General features: G+C 38.5%; 2 protein-coding genes across 2 annotated transcripts; one reads left to right on the forward strand and one right to left on the reverse strand.

Annotated features, from left to right (window-relative positions):
• Positions 1–3,819: 3,819 nt before the first annotated feature.
• LOC311606839 (olfactory receptor 9G19-like) lies at positions 3,820–4,755 on the forward strand (the record flags this gene model as incomplete). Its single annotated transcript, XM_084798248.1, has 1 exon — positions 3,820–4,755. One exon carries the CDS (start codon positions 3,820–3,822, stop codon positions 4,753–4,755), a length of 936 nt encoding a protein of 311 aa, XP_084654374.1.
• A 9,309-nt stretch (positions 4,756–14,064) lies between these two features.
• Positions 14,065–15,000, reverse strand: LOC311606837 (olfactory receptor 9G19-like; the record flags this gene model as incomplete). Its single annotated transcript, XM_084798246.1, has 1 exon — positions 14,065–15,000. One exon carries the CDS (start codon positions 14,998–15,000, stop codon positions 14,065–14,067), a length of 936 nt encoding a protein of 311 aa, XP_084654372.1.
• Between the last annotated feature and the right edge of the window lie 2,576 nt (positions 15,001–17,576).

The following is a 17,576-nucleotide window of genomic DNA, read 5'->3' on the forward strand; positions in this document are numbered from 1 at the left end:
GCCTGAAAGATGCTCTATCCTACAAGGACATTTGCTCAACTATGTTCATAGCAGCTTTATTTGTAACAGCCAAAGCCTTCCTATTTCTTGCAACATTGTGTGTGTGTGTGTGTGTGTGTGTGTGTGTGTGTGTGTGTGTGTGTAAAAAGAATATGCTGGTTGAGGCTCTCTTTTATTGGAGCAATTTGAGACAAGCTTTAGATAATGCTAAGCCTAAAGAGGCCATGTTCCCCTGCTCTTCTAAAGGACTACGAAGAAGATACTCCATCATTAGTTTATCAGACTAAAAATAAACCCCTCAGCTTTATTCCCTGTTTCTCATAAGGCTTTTAAGATTGCAAATAATAACAAGGAGAATAAAGATAAGCATGATCCACTCCCTTCTAAGGAGGAAACAGGTTTAGAGGAAGAGGACACAAAATACCATATTCCAGTTTGGCCTTCTTTGATACCTAAAACCAAGTCCCAGCCTAACATGTCTAAAATGGGTAAAATTATTGTCTCTTCATTGGGGTTTAGAAAGGCTCTTAATAGGCTGAGGTCAGATGGTGGGAGAGGAGGCCCCTCTTGTCAGAGGTCTAAGGGAGGGGAATAGTGTAAAAGGGGGAGTTTGGGAAGATACAAGTGAAGGGATAACAATTGGAATGTAATCTGAATAAATAATAATTAAAAAAGAGAACAGTGTGACAAGACACTCTCCGAATCATAAAACCAAAACCAAAACAAAAAGAACAAAAAACAAACTGAGATCACCCTTTCCTTTTTACAAGGAGTAGCTATTACAGCAGCTTTTTGGGGACAGACCATCACTCAATTTTTAGAAGGTCAGAAAAACTACATCCAAAGAGGAACAAAATATGTTTCTATTGTGGCCAACTAGGACATTTTAGGGACTCTTTAAGGAAAGCCAGGGCAGAAAAGGGAGGGTTTACACTATAAGGAAAGCCTTATAAGGTCTAGCAGAATGCCACAAAAAATACAACATACTGAAGTTTTTGAAGATCTACCTATCCTACTTTATCTTTCTACAGACTTATATCTATGTCTGTCAGATATATTGGGCCAGAGGGCCAAAGAAGATGTTCCAACGTCATAGAGAGTTTTTGGTGACTATTCAGGTAGCAAACTATTTCTGTCATCTCATTTGGAAAGCTACTAATGTACACTCCGGGCATACACAGGTTATCAAGTTTGTTCCTTCTCCAGTCTCTCATGGAGTTGAAGACCAGGTAGGTTGTTTATACAATGAAGCCTAATTGTTTAGAGGTTAAGATGTTTTTCAATATAGACAGATGTTTTAAGTTGATAATGACAAGAAGTGATTGATTTACATTCAGAAATTTAGATGCACCAAGATAGGAAAGATGTTTTCTTCAAGGTTGTCAAATACAAATAGCCAAAACACTAAGAATGTAACATTTATATAATTTCTGGTTGTGTCATGGTTCTTCTTGCTATAGGTAGTTTATTGTATATATGTATAATAATATAAATGTATGTGTAGAAAAAAGTTTAATTAATGAAAATAATAAAAATGTAAAAAAAGGACTTTCATTGGCAAAAAGAGAGTCCTTTCAAATATAAGGAAGAAACACTGCTCCTCCCTAAAATAGCTAGCCATGCTAATGAGAGTAGTATGTTCCTGGTCTGCCAGCCAGGAAACATGGTACAGAGCAAACCCCAGGCCCCTCAAATAATGGAGATGACACAGCCCTTTTCTCAAAAATCAAGGGCTTATTACTAATGACATGGCGTTCTGGATACAGGGAATTAAACATTCAAAATAAAGCTATTGAGGATAATATAGACAGAGATGCTGATGTTTCCTCTATTTCTGGAAAAGACTGGCCCTCCTCTTGGAAAACTCTAATTATCACGTCAATTTTGATATTTTTATTCACTGACATTTTTGTACATATATAACTTATTTTAGTCACCTATGTCACCCCCACCCTACTTTTTTGTTCCCCCTCCTAACCATGTCAACACTTATTTCCAACAGGTCCTTTTCCTACTATTATTTCTTTGATTTTTGCTTTGACCAACTGACTTTGACCACAGCTTCCAACTTGAGCAGTTGAGAACATCTCTCCATTGGAGAATGGAGAACTCGCCCGTAGCTGCTCCACTGAAGATAGTGACTCTAGGTAGTTTCTGTTCACTTTGAACTCATCAATTAACTCACCCTAAAAAGCTTTCTTTTACAATAATTGGCCCTTTTGATTACTTGATTGATCTCCATTTCTTCACCTCATTCTGGCAACATAACTGAGCACTGTAATTGGTTATTTGGCACCAGAGTAGCTCATGGAGATCTTGTCTTCAGCAACAGTTCCCAAAGGGATACACAGGCTTACGTGTTGCCCCAGAAGTGCTGTCACTGGCAGAGAGCGTCTGTGAGAAGATTGTTTTATTGTGAGGTATTACAGGAGATTCTGAGTTCCAGTTTGAATACGATGAGATGATAGTTTATGTCCATGCAAGTAAGTATACCATTTAATTAGCCAGAGGAAATAGGTCATAAATTAAGATACAGACAAAAGATACAATGGAAGTTAATATAAGCAAACCAGGCTAGAATTCTTTATAAAATACAATGAGATTTTTTAAAAAAAATCTGTCATCATACTTTTTTCTTTTTTTCTCCTTTATTAATTTATTCTTGTTACATCTCAATGGTTATCCCATCCCTTGTATCCTCCCATTCTTCCCTCCCTCCCATTTTCCCCTTTTTCCCCTCCCCTATGACTGTTCCTGAGGGGGATTACCTCCCCCTGTATATGCTCATAGGGTATCAAGTCTCTTCTTGGTAACCTGCTGTCCTTCCTCTGAGTGCCACCAGGTCTCCCCCTCCAGGGGACGTGGTCAAAGGTGAGGCACCAGAGTATGTGAGAAAGTAATATCCCACTCTCCACTCTACTATGGAGAGTATTCTGTCCATTGGCTAGATCTGGGTAGGGGTTTGAGGTTTGCCGCCTGTATTGTCCTTGGCTGGTGCCTTAGTTTGAGCGGGACCCCTGTGCCCAAATCTGCCTATCATAATGTTCTACTTGTAGGCTTCTAGGACCCTCTGGATCCTTCTACTTTGCCATTCTCCCATGCTTCTCTCATCTAAAGTCCCACTAGAATGTCCTCCCCTCTGTCTCAGTTTCCTGGTAAGTGAAGGCTTTCGTGGGTAATCTGTCCTCCTATTCTTTCAGAATCAACTTCACATCCTTGAGATAGCCAAGCTTATATAATTATGCATTTTAGAGGTGAGAGTTAGATCGTATTACAGTATATCTGCCCGTACTTGGGTGTGGCTTATAACAGCCATAAAAGCTAATCATCATCATGTAGAAATGTGAATAAAATCATTCAAAATGTTTTATTATTACCCTTGAAGAATTAAAGGTAAATACAGTAGCACCCTTTCCAGATATCACCATCAATTATTTATATTTCCTAAGTCATTTATGGAGTACTTTCATTTGTTTTTGAAACATAACTATCAACATCTTGTGATATCTAGAGTAAAGAATATAAGATTTTAAGCAAAAAGAAGATGCACAAATTCTTAAAATTAGTGACATTAGGATGAAATGTTAATGATTGCACTATCATGTATTTAGTAACTGACCTCTTTGAGAAACTTGTGGCTAATTTGTCATTTATAAAAATGATACCCAATTCAATATACATACATCTCATAATAAGTAAAGCTTATAGGCCAATGCTTTTACTTTCCAGTTTATAGAATGACAAATAATAGAGAAAATATTTAGTGACTTTTTTAACTTTAATTTTTTTTCACAGAAAGTGTCATAAATACTCAAAATCATGGGTGAAGAAAATGTTACTGAAGTGACAGAGTTCATTCTTTTAGGGTTCACAGGAGACATGGTGTTACAGCAGGTACTTTTTTTCATCTTCCTCGTTATTTATGTCATCAGTCTTCTAGGAAATATCACCCTGATTTCTCTCATCTGTGCTGATTCCCGACTCCACACACCCATGTATCACTTCATTGGGAACCTGTCATTCCTGGATCTCTGGTATTCTTCTGTCTATGCCCCCAAAATCCTGATAACATGCATCTCTGAAGACAAAAGCATCTCCTTCGCTGGATGCCTGGCTCAGTTCTTCTTCTCTGCTGGGCTGGCCTACAGCGAGTGTTACCTACTGGCTGCCATGGCTTATGACCGCTACGTGGCCATCTCCAACCCCTTACTTTACTCTCAGACTATGTCCCCTAGATTATGTGCCAGTCTTGTTGCAGCTTCCTACCTTGGTGGCTTTGTAAACTCCACCATTATCACTAGTGAGACATTTACCCTAAGCTTCTGCGGAGACAACACCATTGATGACTTCTTCTGTGACCTGCCTCCTCTTGTAAAGTTGGCATGTGATGTGAAGGAGAGCTACCAGGCAGTGCTGTATTTCATACTGGCCTCTAACGTCATCACACCCACGGCGCTTATTTTGGCCTCCTACCTCTTCATCATTGCAGCCATCTTGAAGATCCGCTCGGCGCAGGGCCGCCTCAAAGCCTTCTCCACATGTGGTTCTCACCTGACGGCCGTCACCTTGTACTATGGTTCCATTCTCTTCATTTACTCCCGGCCAAGCACTAGTTATACCCTGGAGAGGGACAAAGTGGTGTCAGTGTTCTATACTGTAGTGATTCCAATGCTAAACCCTTTGATCTACAGTTTAAGAAACAAAGATGTCAAGGATGCCTTTAGGAAAATGTTAAATACAGTCAAGTTTTCATGAAGGAAAAAATGGCTAAGTTATTTGAAAATATTTATCTTCACACAACCCTTCTTAGCTGATAGTATCAGAAACAAGTACACTAGGGTTTTAAAACTAATCTAATAACATGCAAATAGATGTCTGTGTTTTTTATGTTAAATTGTATTCCTTGAAACTATAATATATTATTAGCTTGTTGGTAAAATGAAAAAAAATTTCCATCTCTTTACATTATCGTATCGTTTTTTATTTTAATTTTATTTAGTTTAATAAGTATACAAACTTATGTAATGAATTGTGTTCATATTTAACATTGTAATCGCAAAATATTTGCCTCTTATCATTCATGTGTATGCATATGTTGCTATATGTTAGTGCCAGTGGCATGTAAGTGCCATGGTGAGCAGGTGGAGTTCAGTGTTCAACCTCTGTTTCCACTATTTTGAAATAGGCTTTCTTTGTTGTTCACTGTCACATATGCCAGAATGTAAGTATACAGGTATTCTGTTTCCTGTCTTTTCTTCCCGCCTCATCTTAGGAACATACATATTCATATACTTAGGTCAGTGTGAGATTCATGAATTCAAATTCAGGTCCACATCCCATCATGGTCTTTCCCTCCAACTCTATATCTTATTTAATCATCATACTACATATAAGGTATCATTATGGCATTTTTAAACAAAATTTGTTTTTGTTGATTCTTTTCCCCCCTTTTCTCCCTATGCCTCTGCCACCCCTGGTGTTCTTTCCCGAAGACTCCTGTCCACTTTTATCCTTACTGTTTCTTTTCCTTCCTTAACACCTCTCAACTGGTTCTTCCCTTGTGATTTCAATGGTTATTCTCATATGTTTGCATGTGTGTGTGTGTGTGTGTGTGTGTGTGTGTGTGTGTGTGTGTGTGTAGGTGTGCCTATGGTGCATGGAAAGCTGGAATTAATGTATGGGAGAAAATTTAATATTATTTTTATTCTGAGGTTAAACCACCTAATTTAAAATGCTTTCCACACCAGTCCATTTTCTGCAGATTCCATTTTTCCTTACAACAGAATAGAATTTCATTACACACACACACACACACACACACACACACACACACACACACTGTTCTTTCATCAACCTCTAGGATATCTAATGAAGATTAATAATTCTTGAAGTGCTGGCGCAGGTTTGTGAGTGGGGTCTTCCCATTTCTGAAGGGGAATGAGGGAGGAATGGATGTGAGGGACCAGGTGGAAAAGAGGGAGGGGGCTATGATTTATATGTAAAGTGAATCACTAATTAATAATAATAATAATAAATATATTTGAAATTATCACACAAAAGAAAGAAGTATTATATAAGGACTTGTAATTTATGTACTGAGCCAATGTCACCTGATATGGCCATGAGGAAGTAAATCAGTCTGGTTGGTGGAGCACAGCATAATTGTGACAGTAATAATTTTATTGAAAACAATCATATAGCTGGTGATAGTAACCTCTGAGACATCTTAAACGGCCAATTATGAAAAATTCTTTAGAAAATTGGGAATAGTTCTACTTCAAGATCCAGCCATATCACCCCTGGGCATATACCTGAAAGATGCTCCACCAAAGAAGGACATTTGCTTAACTATGTTCATAGCAGCTTTCTTCTCCTCCTCCTCCTCCTCTTCCTCCTCCTCCTCCTCCTCCTTCTTCTTCTGGTAAATGAAACTTTTTATTGTTTCTTTTTTAATGTATACATTTATAATATTACACACAAATAAAATAAACTACATATAACAGAAAGAACCATGAGACAATCAGGAATTATATAAATGCTACATTCATAGTGATTTGGCTATTTATATTTGGCAGATATTAAGTAATTATCTTTTCTATCTCATTGAGTCTACGTTTCTGAATGAAGATCAATATGTATCATATTTCATCTCTACTAACTTAAAACATTTAGCTTGATCTAAAAACATCATAACCTCTAACCAACTAAGCTTAATTGAAAGACTAAACTATCTGGTCTTCAATCCTATCAAAGATTTGAGTGTGTGTGTGTGTGTGTGTGTGTGTGTGTGTGAGAGAGAGAGAGAGAGAGAGAGAGAGAGAGAGAGAGAGAGAGAGAGAGAGAGAGAGAGAGAGAGTGAGCTACTTTTCTTTTGTTTTTGTGGGTGTGGGGTTATTAATTTCCTTTGCTTCCCTGAGTAAAATTACCCTCACTGGGTTGAAGTTTTCTCTCTAGTATCTTCTGTAGATCTGGGTTTGTGGTTAGGTCAAGTTTGAACTTGTTTTGTCATGGAATATCTTGTTTTCTCCCTCTATGGTGATTGGAACTCTGCTGGGTACAGTAGTCTGGGTTACATCTGTGGTTTCTTATTGTCTGCATGACTTCCATCCAGGGTCTTTTGGTTTTCATAGTCTCTGTTCAGAAGTCAGGTGAAATTCTGATAGGTTTGCCTTTATATGTGACTTGGCCTTTTTCTCTTGCAGCTTTTAATATTCTTTCTTTGTTCTGTATATTTAGTGTTTTGACTATTATGTGGTGGGAGGATTTTCTTTTCTGGTCCAATCTATTTGCAGTTCTGTAGGTTTCTGGTATATTTATGGACATTTCTTTCTTTAGGTTAGGGAAGTTTTCTTCTATGATTTTGTTGAAAATATTTTCTGGTCCTTGAAGTTGGGGGTCTTCTTTTTCTTCTATCCAAATGATTCGTGGGTTTGGTCTTTTCATAGTGTCCAAGAGTTCTTGGATATTCTGTGTCAGGAGCTTTTTATAGATTTAACATTTTCTTTGTCTGCTGTATCCATTTCTTCAGTCATACCTTCTATCTCTGATATTCTTTCTTCCATCTCTTGAATTCTGTTGGTCATACTTGTGTCTGTAGATCCTGTCCTCTTCTCTCAAGTTTTCATTTCCTGGACTATCTCAGATTGTATTTTCTTCATAGCTTCGATCTCCTGTTCTGGGACATGAAACTTTTAATTCATTTCTCTCTCTCTCTCTCTCTCTCTCTCTCTCTCTCTCTCTCTCTCTCTCTCTCTCTCTCTGCTTGATAGTAGTTTCCTCAAATGATTTGCTCATTTCTTTCTTTGTGTATTCCAGTTTCTAGTTTGAGGAATTTATTTTCTTCCTTTAAGGGCCCTGTCGTTTTCAGAACCTCAGATTTGAAATTCTTCTCTTGTGCCTTGGCTGTGGTAGAATCTCCAGGGCTTGTTGTGGTTGAGGGACTGCTGATTTCTAGTGGTACCCAGTGAACCTGGGAGTTGTTCCTTGTGTTCTTATGCTGACCTCTTCCCATTGTGATGTCTCTGGGAAGAGCCTGTAGTTGTTGGATGCTTGGGCACTCAGGGGTTTCTGGATGGGCTGTGGTCAGATCGACTTGTGTTCTAATTTGTGGCATTTACTTAGGGCTATGACCCACAGTCTCTGGCTTTTTTTGGAAGCAAAGGCTTTTTCTGCTCACTGCACAATCAGACACTGTCTGTCAGTCTGGGGAATGTGCAGACACCCAGGAACTCTTGTTGGGGCCTGTCAGAGTTATTGGTCGGCTTTCTAGGTAGCCTGTGGTCAGATCCACTTGTGTTCTAGTCTGTGGTGTCTGCTTGGGACTAGGACACACAGACCCTGGCATTTTGGGAAGCAAAGGCTGTTTCTGTACACTGGGAAATCAGACACTGCCAACCAATACCTGTGCATACGTACAGGCCCAGGATCTTGGTGATTGCTTGCCCCCCAGATGTGTGGCTCTAGCCTTCGGACCAGTGAGGACCTGGGTCGTTAACGTGTTCCACATTACTTGGAACACTCTCATCTGTGGGTTGCTAGTGTTGTTGTTGTTTTATGGATCTCAGATCAGTCCTTGGGTTGCTGAATGTTCACTGCTGATCTGCTGCTCAAACAAAGTGTGTGTTAGGCACCACCATCTTGGATCGCAGCCAACAGCTTTACTCTTAATAGCCAGAATCTGGAAACAACCTAGATGTCCCTCTACCAAATAATGGATGGATAAAGAATACTACTCAACTACTAAAAATAAGGAAATCTGGAAATTTGCAGGCAAATGGATGGAACTAGAAAAGATAATTCTGAGTGAGGTAACACAGACCCAGAAAGACACATGGTATATATTCACTTATAAGGAATATTAGCTATATAATTCAGGCTAACCACACTATAATACACAGACCTAAAGAAACTAAATATCAAGGAGGACTTCAGTGAGAATCCTTAATTCTCCTTCAGAAGCACAAATAGAATAGACACTGGAAGCAGTTGAGAAGGAACAGCAAGGGAGCCTACTATAGAGGCTCTCTGAAAGACTCCACCCAGCAGGGCATCCAAGGAGATGCTGAGACACATAGCCAAACTCTGTAATGGAGTACAGGGAGTCTTTTGGAAGAGCTGAAGAATAGAAGGACCAAGAGGGCTCAGGAGCTCCACAAGGAGACTGATGGAGGCAACAGTTCTGGGTGGAGGAATGGGTACTGCAGAGTCTGATGCACCAACGAAGGACCATGCATGGTGAGGACCTAGACCCTCTGCTCAGATGCAGTAGATAGGCAGAAAATCACCTTTTGGGTCCCATAATATGGGGAGTCAGGACTACTTCTGACATGGACTCTGGTCTTCACATGTAGATCACTTCCCCCTGACAGGGCAACGTTGCCAGGCCACAGAGGAAGAGGATACAGTCCTGATGAGACTTGATAGGCTGAGGTCAGATGTTAGTGTGGTGGGCTCCCTTTTCTGAGGACTAAGGGAGGGAGAGAGGGGTTTGAAGGAATGAGGATGGGACCAGGAGGCGATGAAGGAGGGGGGCTACAATTGGGATGTAAAGTGAACACATTTACAAAAACCTAATAATAAATAAATGTAAAAATGATGTTAAAAACAAATGAAGAAAAACAACAACAACAACAACAACAGAGAAAACAATCAGACATTTTATAACCTTTCCAGAAATGGAATGTAATATTGATTGTCAGGATCAATACAGTTGTAGTTGCCAGGATACAGTGACATTTGAAAGATATACAGGGTATGGAAGACACTAATATCTGAGACTGGTTGTCCTGTCAAGCTTTCATGCTTCCTTGACTACTGAGGGAATGTTCAAAGAAACATAAAGTGGCCTGCATGCCTCACTGCCTGAGAGAGTGCATTTGTTCTCAGGTACTGGAAGGTACAATGCATCCCAGAAGCCATGGATTCTATGCTGAAAATCCTATGATGCAAAATCTCAAGGGAGCTAGGCCCAGACAACTCCATGGTTCCCTGCAGTGTTACTTCTAAGAATTGATAGGAACTCTTAATGAGGGATAGATAATCAATCTTCTCTCCCTGCTACAGGTAGCTGGGATATCCCACTTACACCAGCAAATGGATATAGAACAGCAGATAACAGACAATAATTTTATCTGTCACTGATAACAATTTAAAATTCATTCTGATCTTTGTATTGGTGCATTGTGTTTTTTAATTTCAGCAAAACCTCAATAAGACAGAATCAGGGATTTGTTTTGGACTGTGTTGTTTTTGCTACTCTGTGATGTTTAGACTACTGGCATGAGTTACGTTTATTGCCTGGAGCTCATGCTTGGGACCATATCAATACAGTCTCTCGACAGAGACTTCATCCTCCAGTGCAGGCATCATAGAATGGAGCTGCTGAAGAGATCATGCATTCTAATGAGCCAGTTTATTAAATGATATTTTTCACTTTGTTGATAAAAATATACAAAGTATCTTTCTTATATTCATACTCTCTGCCACAACTCTTCCCAGATATAATCTCCACCTCCCTGTATACCCAACTTCCTATCCTTGGTTTCTCAAGCCCCATCCAGTCCAATTTATACTGTGTGAATACTCGTAGGTTTGAAGCTGTGCCCTGGAGAATGGTTAACCTGTCATGGGCCAAACCCTTGCAGAACACTGTCTCTCCCTTTCCCAGCAGCTATCAAGTCTGTCCGGGGTGGAACTTCGTGCCCAGTTGTTCTCACTCTCTTGTGTAAGGGTGTCTTTCAGCACTCCTTACTGCCAATATAATTACTTGAGGAGGAGAAGCCTAGTGATTCTGACTAGTTTCAGAGATTTCTTGAAATTTTTTGAGCTATTTAATTACTGAGCTTCAGGACAGCTTATGATTGCATGGAGTATTTTCACCTTACTTTAGGAATCCTATTGTGTTTTCTTCTTGTACTTGTTCGGTGTCTTAATGAGCTCTTAATGAGTCCTATTGGAAGGAAGGTTTTAATTTCAGAGGAAATTGTCCCACAACAAAGGCATAGAGGTTCAACCTGACCTCTAGAGGAGGATAAAGTAGCCTTCTATTCTTCACTTAGGATGGCACAGTGCTCAGCACTCTCATCTAAAGCCTGAGGAACAAAGCTGTCAAAGATCCCTTTAGGAATGAACCAAAAACAACACAACCATAGGCAGAAAGGTTATCCCTTTTGCTAGAGTTTTGACTATATTTTCTAAATCGTTCAGTTATAAATATGCTTGCACATTTATGAATTTAACTTAAATTTAACTTAAATTCAAGAAATATTCTCCTTAACAATGAAATGTTGAGCAATGCCTTAATCATTATTATTCCTGTGTTCTGTGCTATGAACAATTTAGTGTGTACATGTTGTAGCACTTGAGTATTTGCTGCTCTTCTATAGTATATTTTGTATCATCTTAAAAATCATTTTGTTGCCTATTTCTGAATTGATTGCGGGGAAATAACATAGTTTCAATGACTTTGATTGTGGAGAAATAAGATAGTTTCAGTGATTTTGTTTGATTTTAAATCGGTCAATCCATTGCAACTTGCTGAGGAAGATCTAGAGTGGAGCAATTCTTGGACTTGTGAGCAAGATTTTATAATTACATTTTAGTAATGTGTTCCTCTAATCACTTGATAAATCACTAACAGAGTATGTATAAACAATTTTATAAACTATACTATTTTCTTTTCATAATTGTAATACTTGGTAAAACATTTGAGAGCTTTTCTATATTTTTGGGGAGCTATGAATCATTTTGATTATATGTTACCCTAACAAATGTGCTATATCATAGAGATAACAGAAACTTCACAGAATCTTCCAACAGATTACACATTAATACAACATACATCAGAGAAAAATATTGACTTTAGGCAGAATGAAACATAAATCAACAACAGCAAAATTTACTGGTAGATTCTCACGTTCCTTCCATTTGGATTATTCTAACCCATTTAGTTATCCCTTTTTCTGTAATCTTTGCCAAAAACTAGTTTCTTCAACATTATTAAACCATAAAAAATTGTTTGTGATGCTCCTAGAAATCTTGGTAGATCACATATATTACAAAACATGTAAAAATTATCTCTGGCTCTGAGCCAAATTCCTTATAACCTCATGAACTCAATACCTCAACTTGGTAGTGGCTAAAACCAGACAGAACACCTCTGCCCTGTGTTTTTCAAGGACCTGCTGAAGTCTTTTCTGTATTTAAATTTTATTCTTAAATGGAGTCTGTTAATCATCATGTTATTTAGTGATTTTTTTTTGCAATCCCTGAAGATATTGTCTTAGGGTGTTGTTGGGAACTCTCTTGGGACAGCTTCTCGGCAACACCTTTAAACAAACTGTAAATACACACTAAGATCAATGAAATAATACTACTAACTAAAAACTAGAATATTTGGACACAAAGTTTTAATTAAAAAAGAAATAACTCAATATTTAGTACATGAATGCATTAAGCATAAGCATATTCAATACCACTTTCATGAATGGAAGTGAAGAGATACAAATTAGAAGTTTCATACTCAGAGATTAAATTTTGTATATTGTTTGAGAGCTTTATACTTGCATTCACTGCATTTTAAAATCAAATCTACCTCTCCTTTCTCATCTTTAACTCTTTCCCTACATACCACCCTCTAAATCACTTTTCCCTACCCTGTGCGTGTCTTCTCTGTTTTTTTGTTTTAAAGTTACTAAATTCAAATAATCTAATTTGGACCCACAGGGTCTTACAGAGTCAGAACCACCAACCACAGAGCTTCCCTGGACAGAACCTTGATACCACTATGATATGTAGCAAACATGCAGCTTGGTCATCATGTGGTCCCTTAAAAATAGGGGGGGTGTCTGCTACATACTGCTGGGTCACTTTCTCCCAGCTGGGCTGCCTGGTCACTCCCTGTAGGAGAGGATGTGCTTACTTCTTCACTGACTTGAGATGCCTGGGTGGACCAGCTCCAATTGGGGTGTAAGGAAGAGAATGGAAGGAGGAGGGTGCGTGGACAGGAAGGAGAGGAGGGAGGAGGCTGGGGCCAGGCTGACAAGAAAATAAATAGTAAGCATTTAAATAAATGAATACATGGAGAAATGAACATTTGAAAAATGAAGTTACTAACGTCACCTAGTGTTCCCTCCATGTGCTTGAGTGTAGGGCCTTCTAGAAAAGCATGGCAGTTTTTTAGTAGCTGTATTCCTGAAGATTATTTGTTCTCTACAAGAAGCTATCAGTTGCCAGCAAGCTTCCCAGCTGATGGTGAGACTTCGTGATCATATCCCCTGTCTATGCTGAACTTTTTGCTGGCCCGATCTTGTGCAGGTCTTGTGCTATAATTGGTAAAATAAACATATGTTGAGTTCACTAAATATTCAAAGATATAATAAATGTGTACAGACACCACACTGTTTGTGTTAGCTCCAAGTCTCTCATCCTTCCTTCTTTCCATGATATTTGCTGTCTAATAAGGACATGTTGCCCCTCTCTTCTTAAAATTAAATTTGACACTACATATTCATTGTTATTAAAGAATCTTTGCTAGTATTCGGACAGAGAAAGCTAAGGTGCATTTTCTATCTTTCATCTTTCTACTGGATGTCTCCTGCATATCTCCATAAGAGGCATTATGAAGGGGTATTATATGGGTCATTATTAGAAGGGAGAATAAAATAAATTCCAGTTCTCCGAGGAAGTATTATATACTTTCCTATTTGACAATCGATTCAAGTTCTACCCTTTAAAAACAGTGTTAATATTAATAGGAAGCTCCAGGCAATACTCTAGACTATAGTTCATTAATTAGACAGAAGTAAATATGAAGTGAATATGAGCTAAGTTCATTATATACATACGTGAATGTATGTATATACATTATATAATATAATATAATGTAACTCATTAATTACACTCATATAAAAACTAATTATACTTTTAAATAAAAAAATGTACACTGGTGAAAAAATGTTGATGGAATTTCAAGAAATGGAAATTTTATTTTTGATACTCAGTTTCTCAACCTTGCCTTCAACTTCTTTGCTATCAGTTAGTCTTGTCTTGCTAAGAGTTTGTCATTTAGACTTCAGATTGCGCTAACTTGAAGAGTTTTCTCAGAGCTTCCTTTACATCTTTATTCCTCAGACTGTAGATCATGGGGTTCAACATAGGGAATAACACAGTATAAAAGGTAGACACCAATTTGTCCCTCTCCAGGGAGTAGCTGGAACTCGGACGAGAGTAGATGTAGAGGATGGAGCCATAGTACAAGGTCACAGAGATGAGGTGTGAGGAGCAAGTGGAGAAGGCCTTGAGGCGACCCTGGGTGGATTTGATCCTCAGGATAGCAGCAATGATGAAAAGGTAGGAGGCCAAGATGAGCAGGGTGGGAGTAATGACATTGGATGCCAGGAGGAAGTACAGCACTGACTGGTAACTGTCCCTGACTTCACATGCCAACTTCACCAGTGGTGGGACGTCACAGAAAAAGTCATCAATGACATTGTCACCACAGAAATCCAACGTGAATGTGTTGCTGGTTAATATGATGGCATTGACAAATCCTCCTATATAAGAATATACAACCAAGCAGATGCACAACCTCCTTGACATAGCTTGAGCATAAAGCAGGGGATTAGAGATGGCAGCATAGCGGTCATAAGCCATGGCAGCCAGTAGGTAGCATTCACTATAGGCCAAGCCAGCAGAGAAGAAGAATTGAGACAGACATCCAGCAAAGGAGATGCTCTTGTCTTCAGAGATGCAGGTCACTAGGATCTTTGGAGTATAGACGGAGGAATACCAGAGATCCAGAAAGGATAGATTTCCAATGAAGAAATACATGGGTGTGTGGAGCCTGGAGTCGTTGCAGATCAATACAATGAGGGTGGTGTTTCCTAGCAATGTCAGAGAGTACACTCCTAGGAACAGGACAAACAGGATCGTCTGCATCACAGGGTCTGTTGAGAAGCCCAGCAAGATGAATTCAGTCACTGTGTGATTGCCCCTCTCCATTTCTCAAGGATCTTGACCCTAGGCGTACAGAGGAGTTTAGTTGTTTATACTAGTATGGAATGTTTATATTGTTTCTGGTAAGTTCCTATAAGATAATCAGCACCAGTGTGAAGATTGCATTTCTTTTTGTAGGTAATAGGAATCCCCAGTCTAAACATATTAATGACAGTGAATGTAAAAAGAATGGAGCCACATGTAATCCCAATAGCAGAAAAATAGAAGCAGCATGATTGGAACAAATTTGAGCTTCACCTAAGTTACTTAGTAGGTCAAGTATAGGTGGATGCCAAGTTTGAGAAATAGCTTATAAAACATACAAATAATTATATAGAGGAAGAGGAAGAAACTGCTTACAAATTTTACTGAGAGGTGAAAAATTTTTGTCAAGCCTCCAAATGGAAAAGTACACCATTTCTTCAAATTTCCACTGAGCTGTGTGTATAGGAACAGAGATCACATATCTTTTCTGTGGAGGTGAGAAAGTTCAGCAAGGTTGGTGATTCACGTTCTATTCCAAACCCATGTAGGGGTTAAAGGGAGGAAACGTACAACATAAGTCTGTCCTCTGAGCCCTACGGACAAGCTTGCACCATGTGCACCTGCCCTTTATGAACATGCACACACCAAAAAGGAACTCACAATTTAAAAAAGATGGAAAGTTGGCTCAGCCGTTCAAACACTTTCTAACCTTTCAAATGTCACAGGTTAGATCATCGGCCACTCACATGGTCACTGATGACCTTTTAACTCCAATTCCTGGGGATTCAACACCCTCTTCTGGCCTGTGTGTGGTTAACAGATACATGTGCATGCAAAACATTGATATATAAATTTATATTAACAACCAGCATGACATAATAACCTTAGAGTTCACTGGTGACACACAACTTGGTGGTAACTCACAACTCTCTAAATTGAATTGTATAAAAAGAAGGGAATCATGCCTGAAACTGGAACCTAGCCAGTCACTAAGTGCTAGGGAAGTCACAGATTTGGAGGAAAATCTACAACTACTGTTTTACTAAGTGAGCATGCTCTCTACCAACAACCTAAACATCTGTCCTTATACTTACAGATGTGCGTAGTCCTCACCCTTCAACAAGGGAACTTCTCTTGGCAGCAGCAGGAGACCACTATGAGAAATAACAACCAACCAAAATGCAGATTTGTGGAGCCCAGTCCCAGTGGATACTTCTAAAAATTATTCCTCACACCTAAGGTTTAGGGAGCATTGTGGACAAGGGAAAGAAATATTCTAATATCAGGGATTTTGCTGTAAGGTTGCGAATGCAATAACAGTTAATAAGAAAAGAGATTGTGAATTTGAGTATAATATTAACATATTTTAAAAAACTAAATGTATAATGTGTTTCATAATATTATAACTATTTGTCAAACAAGAACTGTGATCAGTGCTATGTTTTAATTGTGATGCTAAAATTTCTATAGCTATGATCTCGGATGGCTTATTTATATAGCCATAGACTGATTTCCTGTAAAATACAAGTGATAACAATCTCTTCCTGTGGTTACAGAAACATTTAAATGAAACATTGCAGATACAGTTCTTAATACATTGTTTTTCAAAATACAAGTTGCATGATGTTACACTCTTGGAATATGGTGATATTTATTGGCATTTAATTTAAAATTTTGCAGTGGGTGTATTTACACCTGCTACCATCCTTCTGACATCTTGCCATGCTTCAATTCTTCACTGGCATTCTTTTTCCTTCCTATTGCTATTTCTTCTGCATTGTCATCTTTAAAGTGGCCTAATGAGAGTAATGCCTCTCACTATTGTTCCTGTCGTGCCTCAATTTCTTCTTTGGACTACTATTGCAGAATGAGTCGTTAAGGTGCACAGAACTATGCTCTGTTGAGGTAAAAACAAGCAACATACACTTCTTAACACCTGAAATACAATGTGTACAACTCACCCTGGGCTGTACGTTGAGAAATTCAGCATGTAGTTTCTTGAGGTTGAGGTTTCCTCTGACACTTGGTGACCCTGGCTTTAAACCTGAAGCTTGCATCAGTAGGAACAAGAGAACCATAGTGATTGACAGTAACATTAACCAGCCCATGAGATAGCCTTCCTAACAAAGGTCTGTGTTTGTATTATGATCTAGAAATGAAAGAACTTTCCATTAAAATGACTAAAATACAACCTTTTGTCTTTAAAGGTTGTTTCTACTGTTAGAATTCTTCTAAAATAAGTGTGTGGTTGAGACTTCCATAAGGAATGACCATCTGAAGCAAAAATCTATTGATGTACTTTGTCTTTCTTCTTCCTTTTCAGCTGCTCTTGAGATAGCCAGAGACTCTCTGTTTATGGCCCCTGAACTCACTGTTTGTGCAGTTAGTATATTTTCCTGAAAAATTTTTTTTGCATGATCAATTGCTTTTTTCTATTTGTCTCCAATAGTATGAAATTCTACTTCTCAAATCAGCTATCAGCAGTTTCCAAAATGGAAAAGAAAAGTTGAAGACATATCAAACTGGCTTTTTGTCTACCACTTATCACATAGCTCATCAAAAGGCAACAGTGCCAATTTTACGAACAAATACAAATT

The sequence above is a fragment of the Acomys minous genome, assembly GCF_964271855.1.
Source record: "Acomys minous genome assembly, chromosome: 10".
Classification (NCBI taxonomy): Eukaryota; Metazoa; Chordata; class Mammalia; order Rodentia; family Muridae; genus Acomys; species Acomys minous.